The sequence below is a fragment of the Microtus pennsylvanicus genome, chromosome 7 (genome assembly GCF_037038515.1).
Source record: "Microtus pennsylvanicus isolate mMicPen1 chromosome 7, mMicPen1.hap1, whole genome shotgun sequence".
Taxonomy (NCBI): Eukaryota; Metazoa; Chordata; class Mammalia; order Rodentia; family Cricetidae; genus Microtus; species Microtus pennsylvanicus.
Window position 1 is genome coordinate 72,091,433 of NC_134585.1, and position 16,203 is coordinate 72,107,635.

At 40.4% G+C, this 16,203-nt stretch overlaps 1 protein-coding gene across 19 annotated transcripts in view; it reads left to right on the forward strand.

The window, feature by feature from the left end:
- Window positions 1–16,203, forward strand: part of Adgrl2 (adhesion G protein-coupled receptor L2) — a 612,895-nt gene that overhangs the window by 457,735 nt on the left and 138,957 nt on the right. For all 19 annotated transcript variants that reach the window (XM_075981092.1, XM_075981094.1, XM_075981095.1 and 16 more), the window contains one exon: window positions 12,306–12,478. In XM_075981092.1, coding sequence (XP_075837207.1) covers window positions 12,406–12,478 — 73 coding nt within the window. In that variant the 5' untranslated portion in view covers window positions 12,306–12,405. The remainder of the gene's footprint in view (window positions 1–12,305; window positions 12,479–16,203) is intronic.

A 16,203-nucleotide genomic window follows, 5' to 3' on the forward strand; every position in this document is an offset into this window, starting at 1 on the left:
TGTTCCCTGGTGTGTTGGAGGTTTCACCCAGGGTCCAAGAACATCAGGTGATAACCCTGCACGGGGTGGGTGTGGGCCAGAGAGATTCTCTAGGCAAAGAACAAGTGGCAGAGGGCCTGCAGTCAGAAATGAGAGCGTTAGCATGTCAAATGTGGTCCAGACACACAGGGCAAGCAAGCCTAATACTCCTAGATTTTTACAAACTGGGAAGCATAGAGAGACTGATCATTTTCACGTATAGATGTGAGATGAGAGAGAAATGAATTCAAAACACTTTTCCCCACAATTGGTTAGTTTGTCGTACATGTGCTGTGTTAATTACACGCGTGCTCCCTGCTCATCACGTGAACATTACAGCCAAGAACGGAAGTCATGCTTCACCAAGAGGGCTTACCTTCATACCACACGGATGGTAGAATAACTCCTGTGTCGGCCCGTTTCCTTCTCTCTCTTGGCATCCTTGTGTTGCTATGGTACCCACCTTAGCCCCTCAGAAACTGTATGTTCAGGAGTCTTTTGGTGTGGTATGGAGGTGCTGACAATTGAACCTTAGACCTCACCCATGGTAAGCAGATGCTCCAGCCCTGAGTTCAATTTCTCTTGACAGGTTCCTTAAATTGTGTAGGTGCTTTGGGAACTTCCTCTGTAACCCAGAGTGGTGTTGAGCTTGCTACCCTCATGCCTCAGTCTCCCAAGATACTGGGGTCACAGACCTTCCCCATGAGGCTTACATTGCTGTCAGGGGACTTAGGCTGAAGAAAGATAAACATGGACAGTTTTCATCAAGAGCTTAGATAACTAGTTCAAAGAGTTGACATAAGATGACCCAATAGCAGCTATGACTCAGAATGGTTGCAGGAGACTGAAGAGGGAGGGGGTCTTGTTCCTGATTGCCTGATTGACTGCCTTAGAATAATGGTATCAGGTGTGTACAAAATATATTTAGGTAGAAAGGAGGAGAGATCTTAGAGGAATAAAAAGTTTGGTGTAACGTCACTGTGACGGCACATTCACAATTATTGAGGGAATAAATTTGGCCAAGTAGAGTACTAGATTAAGTATTTTTGAAGTTAGATTGGTTCAGATGTTTTACTAATGTATTTTCATTCATTTTTAATTTTTCAATTTGTCCTTCTTCCCAATATATATCCTCTTCTTTCCTTGTAGACTCTAGTCAATTCCCTATTGCTAAAAGTAAACAAATAAAAAACAAACAAAATTAAATCACATTGAGACAGTGTTTTGTGGATTTGGTCTAAAAAATTAGAAAAACCAGCCCCAAAACTCCATGACTACAACACACAGCTGTATCTTTCCCAAATTCAAACAATGCTTTGGAGGGATTTTGGCTTTAAAAATTAAGATTGAGCTGATACCAGTAGTATTTGTTTGTCTATTTACATGTAGTAAGCTAAGTTAAACAAAGTCTGGAATTTCATTGTAAACAGTGTTTTTCTCCTTTACTATTTCCTGAGAATTTATTCCTTTGTTAGAGTAAGTTAGCAACTGAAAGGTACGGGTCCAGTTCATTCTTAATCAGTTTGTTGGTCTAGGAGGTTTTCCAGAGACTGACAGCAGCAAGGGGGCTTCTTGACTCCACAGTGTGCACAGCATTGTTAATGCTAGCAGTTGTTGCGCTTTAATCCCCTAGAATGATTGTTTGGGGCCAGCAGGAGATTTATTAGGAATGTATCCTGTGAAATTGTGTGTGTATAAGCTGCTACTTAGATTGTAAAAATGCTATTGGAAACTGGTTAAAAGTTTGAGCTATAATTGGTAGGGACGTATTAACTGTGCTAAAAGAAGTGTGTGTGTGTGTATGGTTGGCCCATGCGCCTTAACCTTTTTATCATTTATCTTCTTGTATTAATGGCACTGAATTATTAATTCATGAGCCTGGGTGGGAAGAGTGAAGGCACCATTTAAACGTGGCGAATTTATCCTTATCGCCAGAGACATGAAAAAAAGTCATTTTGTGTTATCTGTAAAGTGGAAAAGACGTTTTAAAATTTCATTTACAGTAATCCACTTACTTCCAGTAAAACACCTAGATTACTAGTACCATAATACAATGTTCTTATTAAAAATTTGTAACCTTCTCTCCTCTTTGTCTCATGTGTATAATATTGGTAGAAAAGTTTAGTCTTTTTCTTTAATGTGATATCTGTTGTAGTTTAAGATGTTACATTTATGAGTTGTGTGTTATAGTTTGTGTTAATGGGCATTACATATGCAGAAAGTCACATTGGCTTTGAAAAACAAGGGCTGGTTGAATATAGGAATAAAGAGCTTCGAGACTTAATTCTTTACAACTAACAGTGTATATACTAATTATGACTTCATAGTTGTTTGGAATAAGGTAAATGATTCGGCCTTATGGAATCTTTAGTGTTCTCAAAGAAAGTTATCAGTCTCGGGCCTAGCAAACGAAGCTGTCAGTGGGACAGATCTTGTGTCTCTCACGAGAACCGGCAGCGCCTAGGCTCTGTGTGACGGAAGCCACGTTTCCCCACAGCCATTTCCATCACACTTCGGGTGGAGTACCTGGGGTCTTCTCCAAACCTCTACTCTTCAGGCTCCTCTTACTCTTTTGATGGCTTCTGCATTTTCCCATGCCAAACAAAGTAGTGGGCTAAGCTGCTTGAGTCCAGTCCTTTGTTCTCTTTTAAGCCTCCCCGACACTGTGAGGATACTTATAGATCTGCTCGCGTGGAGACAGACACTTCTGTCTGTCCTTGTCGGTGTAATGATGCTTTGTTTTGTTTTCTCATCAGCACGGTTCATTTACGTTTACCTGACTGTTCAGGTTAATCTTCTAACAACAGCAGACTGAGGGCGTCGGTAATGCAGGTGGACACCGATAGTCACGTGATCATTCCAGGACTCAGTTGCCTTCGGTCCTTCTATCCGGCTGTGCGTCTAAAGCAGAGTGGGTCAGCCATGGCCAGCCTACTTTAAGTAGGGAGATCTGCTACCTAGCTGTGCTTACTCATTTAACCGTTTCCACGCAGTGGCCTAGTCGTGTGATGGTGACAGAAACTCTTGACTTCCAAACTATTAACTCTCTGGTCCTTCATAGACGATGTTATCTGACCCCCGCTCTGATGTCCATGGAGTCTGTGCGCCCAACACGGTGGTTTTACTCTTTCCAAATATAATGAAACAATTCTTAATGTTAAACTCAGACTATCTAAAGAATCACTGGCTATTATGGGTGCTTAACCTTTCACGCCAGCATTTTGGTTTCTGGCGACTGGGTCTTGCTGCGTGGTCCAGGCTGGCTTTGTATGTGTGGTCTCTTGCTGCAGTGATAAGAGGAGCATTATATTCCCCCAATCCCATGGAAGGTTCTCACTCTGTAGCCCAGGCTGGCCTTGTTCCAGCATCCCAAATGTTGGGATTGCCGGTCTCAGTCACGCACACTCTTTCTCTCCTTTCCTGTATGTATTGAAGTAACAATAAGCGATTTCCCCTCTTCTAAGTTTTTTAAATTAAAATGTTTAAGAAGTCATTTCTACATACACAGACGCACATGCAGACACACACACACACACACACACACACACACACACACACACAAAATATTTAATTACCAGATGAGGAAGTCTTATAAAGTTACTTTAACATTGAGTAAGTTTTTTTATAACCTTCTTTTGCTATTTGTGAAAACATCACTGTCTTATTGTTTCCTTGGTGTCGCTTGGAATTTTACTAGGGATTGTGAAATTACATTTTTGCTTTGAAAGTCACTTTTGTGAAAATCTCAGACCTCCTCCAACTCTGAGTGGGGCAGCACTAGCCTATAGAATTTAATGTTTTGAATTTTCAACAAAAATTTTGATATTTTATTAATTAACAAATGTTAACTGTTCAAAGTGACACAGTCAGTATTTAGTTCTGAAGATGACAAATTCCTCTCTGACATTGTCTTAAACGTCTAAGATAGGTTCTCACTCCTTAGCCCAGGCTGTTTTAAGGTTTGCGGTTCCTTAAACCTCACCCTGATCTTGGGAAGATGACATTGTGTTCTGTTCATTCATTTGGACTCAATGGAATAGTTTTAACAAAGCTAGTAGGATTAGTTATCTAGAAATAGTTGGTGTATTTTCTTTTCTCTACAATTTCAGAAGAAACAGGTATTTCGAGTTTTCTTTGTAGATATACATATACATAGATACACATGGCGGGGTGACTTGATGACTTAAGCGGTCTTCACCCCAGGGCCTGTTCTTTCTAAAGTCTCTTCTGACATGGTAATTTTTGATGATCCAGTTTTCTAGAGAGGTGGAGTGTAGAATATGGGAGTGGCATAAATGTCAAGGCACGATGGTGTGGCCGCCAGTCCAGCAGCAGTTTAGCCACACTGTGGAATCCCTTGAATTATTTCCTTGGTGTTACTTACAGGAACCTCAGCACCAAAGTCTGTAAGTGGAAAAAGAAAAACAAATTGTACAGTTGTAGGTTTTTGGATTTTCCTGCATGCCTGTACAGTTGCTGAACTTGAGACCCAGATGCTTGTGAAGGGTCTCAACTCTCAGGAGGCAGGTTAAGTGTGTGCTTGATCTCGGCCTCAAACAACTCATTAAGCTGGTATCAGCTGGTCTAAGCATACATCTTGAGGAGATAGGCATGCAGAAACTCGTTTCTTTCTTCGTATTTTGGTCTGAAATAAATTTGTTACTATTAAATTTTGATAATTTAAATAATTGTTTTGTATATTATTTTTTTGACATTTTCTAGCGTGTTTTGAGTCTCCTTAGAGTTTTAACTTCTTCACCGTATCTTTGTCTTTCCAAACAATTTCTTTAGAACTTTACACAAGACTAACTTGTATTAGTGTGTGAAATAAATAAGATAAAAACATTGATTTCGTAATTCAAGGCCAAAGAGGCCTATGTGTAACTCATTAGCCAGCGAGAACCAGATAGATTGCTAATACAACCCATTTCAATTTAAGGAAGTATAGACTTTACAGAATACTTCATAAAATGGCAGCATTTGAGGGAATTGTATTGTATACTCTGACTTATTGCAAACCTGTGGTTCTGTATGTCAAATTTTTTCTTCAGCTTTAGGCTGTATTTTCTCTTTGGTTCCTTTGTTCTTGGGCTTTTCGTTTGTTGTTTGAGACTGTGTAGCCCAAGCTGGTTTTGAATTTGTTCTAGTTGTGTGTCAGCCTCCTGAGTGCTGGAATTAACCCGCAAGAGTGACCATTCTCCATGCTGGGCTCTTGCTGAATAGTTCTTACATACATACATATATAGTTTGCATGCTTTTTCCAGGATGACTTAAGAAATCTCTCATGGTGCTTGGATGTTGTAACCTACAGCAGCCCTGGGTCCTGACTTAGTGGTTGTATACTCAGACCAAGAGGGAATTTGAATATTGATTTCTTCTGTGATAATTAAGGTGTGCATATTGCTAACATTTGTGTTTGTTTTTCCGACATAGAAGCTCTTTCTCAGGTAGTTTGATTCATTAGACTTATCAGTCTAGAATAATTTGTTAATTTATAACATGTAATTGTTAGTGCTTTAAATAGCAGTATAAATGGATAAAATTAAGGTAGCTCAACTGGAAATACTAAAAATTAAGTTAATACATAGTTATCATTACCTGAGGGATGTTAGTTTTGCTCATGTAAACATTTTAAAATCAACTCATTATTCTTCTGGTTTTTCAACACTTTCATAATCACAAAATGACTTTGTTTACATTTTTCATTTTAAAGTAAATTGTATTAGGACCTACAGAGTAGGTTTATATGATCAACTTCATTAGCTGCAGTCGTGACTTTAGACAGTGCGTGTGTTTTCCCAGCCTGCTGTTTCCTCACTGTTCTGGAGCAGCCTATATATTTCTTCTTTTAAACTATTTAGTTTGTCTATTTAACTTAATTTATTAATTAATTTATTTTGCTAGGCATTTATAGCTGTGTATTCAGATGACTTGTTTTTGACCTAGAGTGATCTCTCTTTGGACAAGATGTTTTTCTTTTACTCTTATTGCAAAGCAACTGGAAGCTGCTAGTAAGAACCTGCTTATGAGTGCGTTTGTGGATAGTAGTCAGGGGCCCTCAACTTCCCCCTTAGCCTCAGTGGACATGTTTGCTTCTCCATTGAATCAGCTGAGTAAGTTCAGAGAACTTAATGAAGGAGCCATGTAGCTCCAAGCTTGCATTTTTGCACGGATTACTGATTGGGCCTCTTTCAAATCCTACTTCTGGTCTTGATGTCCGTACTTGGGTTTTCAGCTAAAGAAACCAAACCAAAATAAAACAAACAAGCAAAACAAACTGCCTGTGGGCCACATGTGATGTGGGTGTCTTTATTTCCAGCACCCTTGATGTGGAGACTGGAGATCCCGGAGCAGGCTGGCTATCTGGACTAGCCAGAATAGGTCAGCTAGCTAATCGACAAGCTCAAAGGTTCAGTGAAGGACTTGCTCCGGTAAATCATGTGCAGATAGATGATGAAGATACCAAGCATCAACCTAGAGCTTGTGCTCATGTGTGTGGGTCTATTGACACACATACATGGGAACATGCAGGCATGCACACTGTCGATAAATAAATATCTCAATAAAATTAGTTTTTCTGTGTAAGTCATGGTGGCATTCTCCTGTAGTCCCAGATTTTGGAAGGTGGAGGGAGGAAGATAAAAAGAATTCAAGGAAACCTTCTGCTACATAGTGAGTCTGACCTATATGAGTCCTGTTTCAAAAATCTGAAATAAGTCAGCCAGTCAGTCAGTCATTCAGTCAGACTAGACTTTCCTTTACCCAAATGGTGTAAGCAAACAAACAGCCAAACAAGAATGCTATACCTTCTGTGTTGTCAGTACTCCAAATGTTTTCTAATAACAAGTACAAAAGAAATTGGTAGCATTTTCTTTTCAAATATAAATTCAAGGAATCTGCCAACTTTCCAATATACACAGTGCAGTCATTTGCCTGCTCTGTGGCTGTGCCTCTCTATACCCCCCTTTTGTTCGGAATTTAAGTTGGACATTTCCTGTGTTGCCACACGGTGTCCCCCATACTGGTTTAAAAATGGCAGCTCCTTGTTTTTGTCATTTTAACTGGATGGGTTTTAATGAGGAGGATGGCAGCCTGCCCTGACTGTGCCCTCCTCGTGTCCACAGCTCCAGCCTCTTTTGCAGGCTTAGCAAGACTCCTAGATGATAGCATAAAGCAGATGCAAGTGAGAGAATTCCCCAACTCTTTCTGCTCCTCTGAGCCCCAGAGGAGGATTTATTCCTTCACAACGAAGAGGTTTCAGTCAAGGGTAAGACTTTTAAGGGGACCTTAGCATGAAGTGTCCAAGAAACACTGCCAGTATCTTGATACCAGTGTCTGCAAGATTAGACAGAGGGAGGGGGAGGGTGGGGACCACTGGGTGGCCATGTGCCTCTAAGTTCTCAGCCTTGCCGCCTCCACCCCAGTGCAGTGCTGGGGAAGGGAAGAAAAGAAACGCAAAGCCCGCAAAGAGAAGTGTCTAGTGCTGAGAAGGCTGCTCTGATTAGTGATTCATTTGGAAGGTTCGCTCAGGGCATCTATTGGTGGAAAACTCCCAGAGCTGTTGGTGATGTCTCTGGTCTGAGCAGAGAGGGCTGAGTCCAATCTGCCTGGAAAGGATGGAACTGAAAACACTTCTGAAAACTGAAAACCCTGACTGGGTTTTAGCTAAGTTAATACAAATTCTGTAATTTAGTGGGGTTGAGGAAGGGAGGGAGGCTGGTTTCTTCCTCTTACGCACTTATGTTAGTAAAACGTGGAACGGCTGCCCTTTTCTTCCTTTTTTAAAGCTGGGAAATCCTGTCTGATGACGATTACAATTTTATAGTGGAAATGAGATCAGAAAGACTGATTGTGTGAAGCCATCCTTGGTTTTTTTCCTTTAGAGTCGACCTATATTAATGTGTAACACTCTAGGCTTATCCAGAGCTTGGCTGCTGCATTTTCCGCAGCGTGAGTGGGTGTGTATGCAATATCTAGGGGTTTGTGACTTGACTGGTCTCAGGCTTAGGTGGTTCTTTCCTTCCTTGCTGTCTGAAGGCTTTGTCTCTAATATCCAGTATCCACGAGTGGAAATCTGCTTAAATGATTCTCCGTAGTAACCTTGCTTCTGGTAGGAAACTCGCATTCATTCATCAGTTTTAGCAAATTTTAGTTCAGTTTTTCTCTCCCTTTAATTATTGTGGATGCTAAATTCTCTCTGCTCCATGATGCTTCTCAGCGGCTCCACCTCCTATCTTCTGTCTTCTGTACTTGCTGAATAAATGTCACAGGTAAATGTGATTTCCTGCCCATGCAACGTAACGACATGACTGGGAACTCACTGGTCATCGATGTTTGCTTTTTAAGTCATTTCGCTCACAGTTTTAAGACGCAGGGCTGTTTCTTCAGCTAGTAAACATGAACGCTGGTTACCGTCTGAGAGACCACAGAGTCTGAAATGACCAGGGCTATTGGGATGAGCACAGCGCTGAGGCATATTCCTGGAAGTCACTCCCCAGCTGGGGAAGGCTTCCTAGTAAGGGATTGCATTAATTGACTTTTTACATGGCTGAGTAATAGGATGTGCTGATCTAAAGACAGTATGACTGAGGTTTGTAGACAGAGACTTGTGGTTCACAGAAGCAAGGTTAGGGTGAAATAGTTGGAATCTTCTCATTTCGAGAATGAGACGAAAGCATAGGAGGGAGGTTGTCTGTTGGATTTGCTGAAGGTTGTAATTAGAGCTAGTTTTACGGCACTGTGCCGTCTTCAGTTTTAGAGAGGGTCACTCTGTCCATTCTTCCCCCTTTCTCATGTGTTTGGAGAAAGATTTTCTGAAAATCTAAACGCAAATAAATAGTTAATCTGAGGTATTATTCAAAGGAATCTCTTGTTTGTTGGAAGGATATTCGATAGTCCATTTGTGCTTTTTCCTAAGTTTTATTTTGCTTTCTGAGAAATACCTGCCCCTCCATTTTTTCAGTTGTAGCATTTTTTTCCCCTTGTAGCCCAGGTGAGCCTTGAACCTTGATGCTCCTGCCTCGGGCTCCAGATTGTTGAGATTATCGGCGTGTGCCAGGGTGCCAGTCTTTGTTGGGTGTTCTGAGCTGGTGCTTGCAGGTGGTGGGAAGGGTTGGTCTGATAGCCTCGTGTGAGCTTCCTTAGACTCCAGCTCATTTTAGGAGCAAAGCCTCCTTAGATTCCTCTCACCGTATTTATTTATTCCTTCTATTCTTAGCTGATTGTGGCTTGTAAGTATTTCAGTTTTCATTAACATTTGTTCAATGAAGGGTTGTTTTTAATTTGGATCACAGCAGTAAAATCTTCTGACTTAGTTTTCAGAAATTGCACTCAGAGTACGAACTTCTGGAAGTAATTTTATTTGATGTGAAAGTGATTCATTGTAGGTTGTAGAATGAGAAAAATAAATTCAATATTCTTTTTGCTTCCTGCAAAGGCAGATGAACTTCATCTTTATTTGCATAAAAGAAGCCACGACTTGATACATTCCAGAATTTTCTATTTGCCAGAGGCAGACATTTGCACTGAGTCTCCTAGTCAAGTGGACTGTGCATTGGAAAGCCTGTTTCACATTCTCGAGCCTTAAGAGTACATGGGATTTCAGTGTGTAAAATCGGTTTCTGAAGTAGTAGTGCTGGCCAAAGACCACAACAGAGGTCTTGGTTGTGCGGTTTCTCTTGCCTTTCCCTCTCTCACACACAGGCTGTCCTATCTTGGCAGCTGTCTCCTACAAGGCAGACATCAGTCCTTGATTTCTTCCTTCCTTTTCTTCCCACAAACAAGGACTCTTTCAAATAGCGGGTGACCAAAGACAGACGGATCTTGGATCGCTCTAAGGAACTGGAACCGGGTGAGAGTGGTACGGTGGGCAAGTTGCCTGTGTGCAGAGCTGAGTGAGAGGAAAGGACCTACTGCAAGAAAAGCTTGGATAGGCAAAATTCCATGCTGGAGCATGGAGCCGTCCAAAAAAACTGGCGCAGTTTTTAATTGTAGCCATGAATGCGTATCATTCACGTACTGAAATTATTCTCAACTGCTTGATCAGGTGACTGAAGAGATTGAGGCATTGAGGAAGTACGCACTGACGAGCACTTGGGTGTGTCAGGGCATTGGGTTTTTCATCTGTCTAATGTAGAATATCTTTCAGTGTGGAGACAGGAACTTTGTCATGGGAGTGTGAACTACAGGTTTATTTCAGGTTGTCTTTTGACTAACCCTGGGAAGGGTTATCAGAGAGTTGGCTAGTTCTGCATATGGAGGTGTGTCCTGTCTCCATCAGATTAAATTTGGATGCCTTCCTACTTCCTGTGTTGTTTGCATTCAGAGGAGGAGTAAACATGCTATCTCTTGTTTTGTGTTTTATTTATTTTGATTGAGAAGCTTCTATGGGGTGTTCCTAGACCTGCATAATCCCCACTGCTCCCTTCTTTGTGACTGTGTCTAAAATCTCTCCAGTTTCTTCACAGAGCTAAAATACGGGCTGAAGTGTATATATGTATACAGACATATTTTTATCTCTTAACCAGTAGGCACGATAAAACCAATTTCTCATAATAGAAATGTCTTGATAGCGTTTCATCTGAGACTTTTGTGGATTTCTATATGCAGATGCTAGAGAGAAGATTCAGAGTAATTGGTTTCTCACGTCCTTTTTGCTGAATTTGTTGCTGACAGCTGCGATAATCCCTTTGTAGTTTGATGAATGTTATGTTTCAAACCATTTAGAATCTGACCGCTTTTCCATAGAAGTTATATCATGGTGACATCTAATGGAATAGAGGGACTGCTTAGTAGAATGTGGTACCTGGAGCTTCTAACACAGATGAGTAATTCAGATGATGCGGCAGAATACTAGATTCGCAGGGGCATTTTGGTTTGCTGTTCCTTTTCATGTTTTAGTGAACGGATGCAAATTACTAAGAGTTTGTCTTGAGTCGTGTACACAGCCTGAGAAAGGCAAAGGGTAGAAATGCCTTCATGTCCCCACTTTATAGAACTCTGCAGTTAAGGTTGGTAGCTCAGTGGTGGAGTGCTCCCTTAGTACAGCCTGATTCGATCCCCAGTCCTGCCCCTTGCCCAACAGCAAACAAACGCTACAGCAATTCCACAGGTGCAGCTTCTGAAAGACCTTTAAAGGAGTAGTGGTTTCTTTATCGTGGGGGGCTGTACCAGGAAGTTCAGGTATATTTGAAAACTGTTTTTGTCTCATCTTATAAGACTCTATGACTTCTTATAACACCCTACAAAGAAGTAAATCAGTTGTCTGGAAGACTTCAAATAAACTGTTTTCATGTGGTCCTAGGAGCTGAGGATACTTTGAAGCCACACTTATCATTCTTTTGTAGTCTCTGCAGTTTGGCAAGATGGGCCCATACAGGATCATCAAAATTAGGACCGTCCCTGTATCAGCGATGCGATGCAGTCTTGTGACACACACCTTTAATACCAGTGCTCAGGCTGGGGCAGGAAGATCCTGAATTTCAGAATAACCTAGACTTAGATGCTTCTTCAAAAAGAAAAGAAAAGAAACCCCCAAATCCCTTGACGATACAGTGCTCAGGATCTTTGGATGTTTCTTTGGGTCTGGTAGACTCAGTGATACTACTTTGATTTTAAGTTACACCTTACTCCAAGAACAGGCTGGAGAGGAATCCTAGAGCATTATGAGGAAGTAGTGTTGAGACAACAGCTAGCTGCTCATTCTATGAGTAATTGGCAGGGAAATAATGGCTGAGGATGGTATTTTGAATGCCTGGGCTGTAAATGAACATAGACCCATATGTTAGCAACCATTTACCTTTGTTTAGAAAAATTAACTCATCAGATCTGCAATCTATCTTGCAAGACAACTGGGGAAAATATTAAATTATATTGTTGTTACTATGATCAACAGATGCTCATGTGTTTATACATTTATTTAGAGGTATTATGTATTCTAAAGCTAGTTCTGTGATCAAAAGGTTAATGTCATGGAGAGATGGATGTATTATCTCAAGTGATTTCCTAAGCTTTCATGCTTTCCTAAGAGAATATCATTATTAGAAAAAATACATACTTACTTTTGAATATGATTATCTATACATTTGGGGGAGCTTCTTTCCCCCCCAGAATATCTCAGATGCTATTTATCTAGGAGCAGCTGACTTCCTGGATATGCAATCAGAATATATTTTATGCTTGCGAAATGGAGGGAAGGGAAGGGTTGAGGGTAGTTATTTCTGCATTTGCTGTCACGACATACCAGGGCCTTAAAGTAAGTGATGGATTTGTTCTTTTTGTTTTTTCAGATATGAGGATCAATGATGCAGACTGCTGGGTTCGATGAAGCTGGGCATTTATAACTAGATTCATTAAGGAATACAAAGAAAATATTTAAAGGGTTCAATAATGGTGTCTTCTGGTTGCAGAATGCGAAGTTTGTGGTTTATCATTATAATCAGTTTCTCACCAAATACAGAAGGTAAGACACATTTCATAGTTTCTTTCTAAAACCCAGGAGAACGGAAAGGATAGAATCTTCTGTGTGTTAAAGAGGCTGTATTGTTATTTTCATTTTAAAAGTATGTGTTGAATTCATTTTTTAGTGGCTAAATTATTTTCGTTATATTGTTCTCTGGTATAGAAAATGCTGAATGTTTTATTTTATATTTTATATCTTTACAAATTTACAAAATACAATAATTCTCAGGAGTCCTTTGGCACATTTTTACATGTATTAGTTGCCTTTATTCTAGAAAACTTGAATTCTTTAGTCATGACTTTTTTTTTTTTAGCTCTTACTGTCCTGGATCTTACTTTGTAGACCAGGCTGGCCTCAAACTCACAGAGATCCACCTGCCTCTGCCTCTAAAGTGCTGGGATTAACAGCGTGCACCACCATTGCCTGACTGACTTGTCATGCACTTTAGTTTTTATTTTTCTTGAAACTTGTCTTAGAAGTTTCAGTTCTTGATTTGCTCCTAAGTCATATTTTCACAACACATGAAATAAAACTAATCTTATTTATGAATGTTCATCCATGTTCCTTGCAGTGTGAAAAATTATGTAAGGTATCTATCAACTTCCCTATCTTTAAAAAGACATAGAATTTCTACCACTGAGCTATAACCTTAGTCCTTACAACTTGTTTAAATTTATAAATAATTGTGAGAAAAGTTTTCAAAACAGACATAATTTCTAAAGAAGTGAGTACACACTTACGGATTTTTGATTCTAAATAATGAGAAGTATCACTTATTAGTTTGTAAATGGATTTTCTGATACCTATTATTTATGGTCTTCAGGGTTAGTCACATTTAAGAAAAATGCTCACACAGGTGCATTTTAGATCAGGTCTGAAGTGAACACAGAGGTAAGATGTGACAATCTTATCCCAAGTAGACCATGACACTATATTTAATAAGAAAGTATATCAACTTAAAAAAAATCTTTTAGAAATGCTTGTACATACAATACGTTCTTTTAGTCTCAATGTAATAAAGCACTGGACTTAGAAAATTGGTTTTATTGTTACTTTTCAGTGGTCCAGTTTTAACAGCAATAAAATGAAAGGGAAAGACACATTATCTACTGTGGAAAAGCCACTGTCCATTGTCTTTGTGAAGAACATCAACAAACTAAACATTTTTATTTTGTTTAAATTGCTTGTTTTAAAGTTGTGGTTTTTTTTTTTTGTGCCTGCTCTCTGTTTCCTACGTTTGATATATGAACACAACTTAATGATGTCATTTAAATGGTTAACATATTCAGGAATATTTGGAAGTATTTCTGTTTTCAAGAGCATATATATTCACTTGAAAGTTATACACAGGCTAATATTTAATTCAAAGACGACGTAGTTATTTGCTTTAGAGTTGAAGATAGGAAATCTAAAAGTGTAATGTGTCTGAATAACTAGTACTATAATGACAAACAGGCAGAAACTGCATTTAATAATATGAATCTCAGGCTTGGATTGCTGCGAAAATCATATGTATGGTCTATAATTTTGCATCTGTTTTTTTTGGGAAAAACACTGTCTGAATTCCTGCTGTTATATTTGAGTGTTTTTATACATTGAAAAAGATTCCAGGTGTGGACCAATGGCTCATTAGTCCAATAATGAAAAATTTTCCAATCAAGATGGAGACCACTTTGCCAGCACAGTAGCTTCGCTCCATGGGGGGCAGCGTGCAGAGACTTTTTCATGAGATGCCGTAGTTTCATGTCAAGTGTCAGCTCTCAGGTTAGGATTCATATCCGCTCTTAAGAGAAATTTCATTTTTGCCTCATCAGGCCAGCGACGTGTTGCTTTTGAAAGAATTCCCTCCTACTGGCAAAAAGAGAGCCAGGGAGGAACTCACACTGTTGGCTTTAAGAGGAGCTGCAGCGAGCACGCATTGCCAGAACATCTTGGTGACGGCACGTGAGGGTGTCTTAGAAGAGTTGTGTGTGACACCGTCTGCCTTTATTACTAGAAGCCAGATAATGACCTGTGGACACCTGTTGAGAAAACAATCAAAGTTAGGTGTAAAGGGCATGTGACAGGAGATCGAAATTCAAACCTCAGCTGTTAAGCTGCTGCTTACATGATTTTCTCCCTCCCTCTCCCCCACCATCTGTCTCCTTTTTTTTCTTAGCCAAGTTTACTTTTTTCAGTTAAAGGTGTGTGTGTCTGTCTGTCTGTCTGTCTCTGTTGCTCAGGCATGCCTGTGTATGTCTGTGCATGTGTGCACATACTTGTGTGCTGGGACGTGTGGTCTTTCCGGTGTGAGGTGCCAAAGGATGACGAAGGTGGTCCTACTTTCACACGCTGAGGACTCAGTCCCTAGAGACCAGGTGACTCACTGAATTTGGAGTTGGCTGCTGTCATTAAGCCCCAGTAATCCTTTGGTCTCTGCCCCCACAATGCCACACCTCGCTGTTTATGAGGATTCTGGGATTTGATCTCATGTCCTCAAATTACACAGCGAGCGCTCTCTACTGAGGATCTGAGCCATCTCTCCACTGCTGTCTCCGTGGGGATGAGTGATGAGAGAGGAATGGGCACACGGTTGTACCTTTTTCAGAGGAGTCTTCCTAGTGGGGTTGTCTCTGTGTGCTCTCTGTCAGGCATCAGACCTGAGTGGGTGCTTGAGATTGGGAGATTCACTCATTGGCGCTCTCATTCAGGATTTTGTGGTCTTTGTTGGGAATGGAGCCTCAAGAACACATTGGAGTCCAACATTGCTGCTCCTCGAGCATTTCCACAGACTAAAACCAACCTGCCAAGCCCACGCAGGGCTTGTATTTAATCTAGTTTTATCAGTTCTTCACCTTTTCAGTAGAATCCAGAAATAAGAGTTTTCATACCACTAAAGATTGTTGAAATAAGGGCGGCAGGGCTGCGTCCCCGGCACCCGGCCTCCCCCACAGCTAGCTTTACCCGAAATAATTACACGGAAACTGTATTCTTTTAAACACCGCTTGGCTCATTTCTATCTAGCCTCTTCTAGGCTAGCTCTCGCACCTGGACTAGCCCATTTCTAATAATCTGCTGTAGCCCACGAGCTGGCTTACCAGGAATGATCTTAACCTGCGTCTGTCTGGAGTGGGAGAATCATGGCGACTCCCTGACTCAGCTTCTTTCTCCCAGCCTTCTGTTCTGTTTACTCCTCCCACCTATGTTTTAACCTATGAGGGCCAAAGCAGTTTCTTTATTGCTTAACCAATGAAATCAACAGATTGATATATGACACTCCCCCATCAAAAGATAAAAAACAAACAAAGCAAAACAGCCAACCAATCTATCTGGTGTACCACAGAAATTCCTGGGCCATCTCTCCAATTTCCAGTACTTTTGTTTTTTTCCCATGTATGCGCTTTTCCTTGAGATAAGTGTGGAAGCTTAGCATGGTTTTGAATTTGATCTGTATCAGTACCAATGAGAGGTGTATCTCCAAGTTTGTGAGGTATCTGTTCAGTGGTTTGTCAGATCTCCTCACTGTGACATATTTCTGGTGGAAATTCTTCCAATTTTGTTATTAGTCTTTTTTTTAGTGCTGGGTTAGAACCCAGGGCTTTTGCTTGCCGTGAAAGAACTTTGTGACTGAGCTGTGTCCTGACCTCTTCCTCTGGGTACCAAACAGCACATGCAGTACTCATTTGAAATGTTTTAACTTGAGGAAACTAATTATATGAAAATTAAGCTGCTTGTATTCTGTTTGT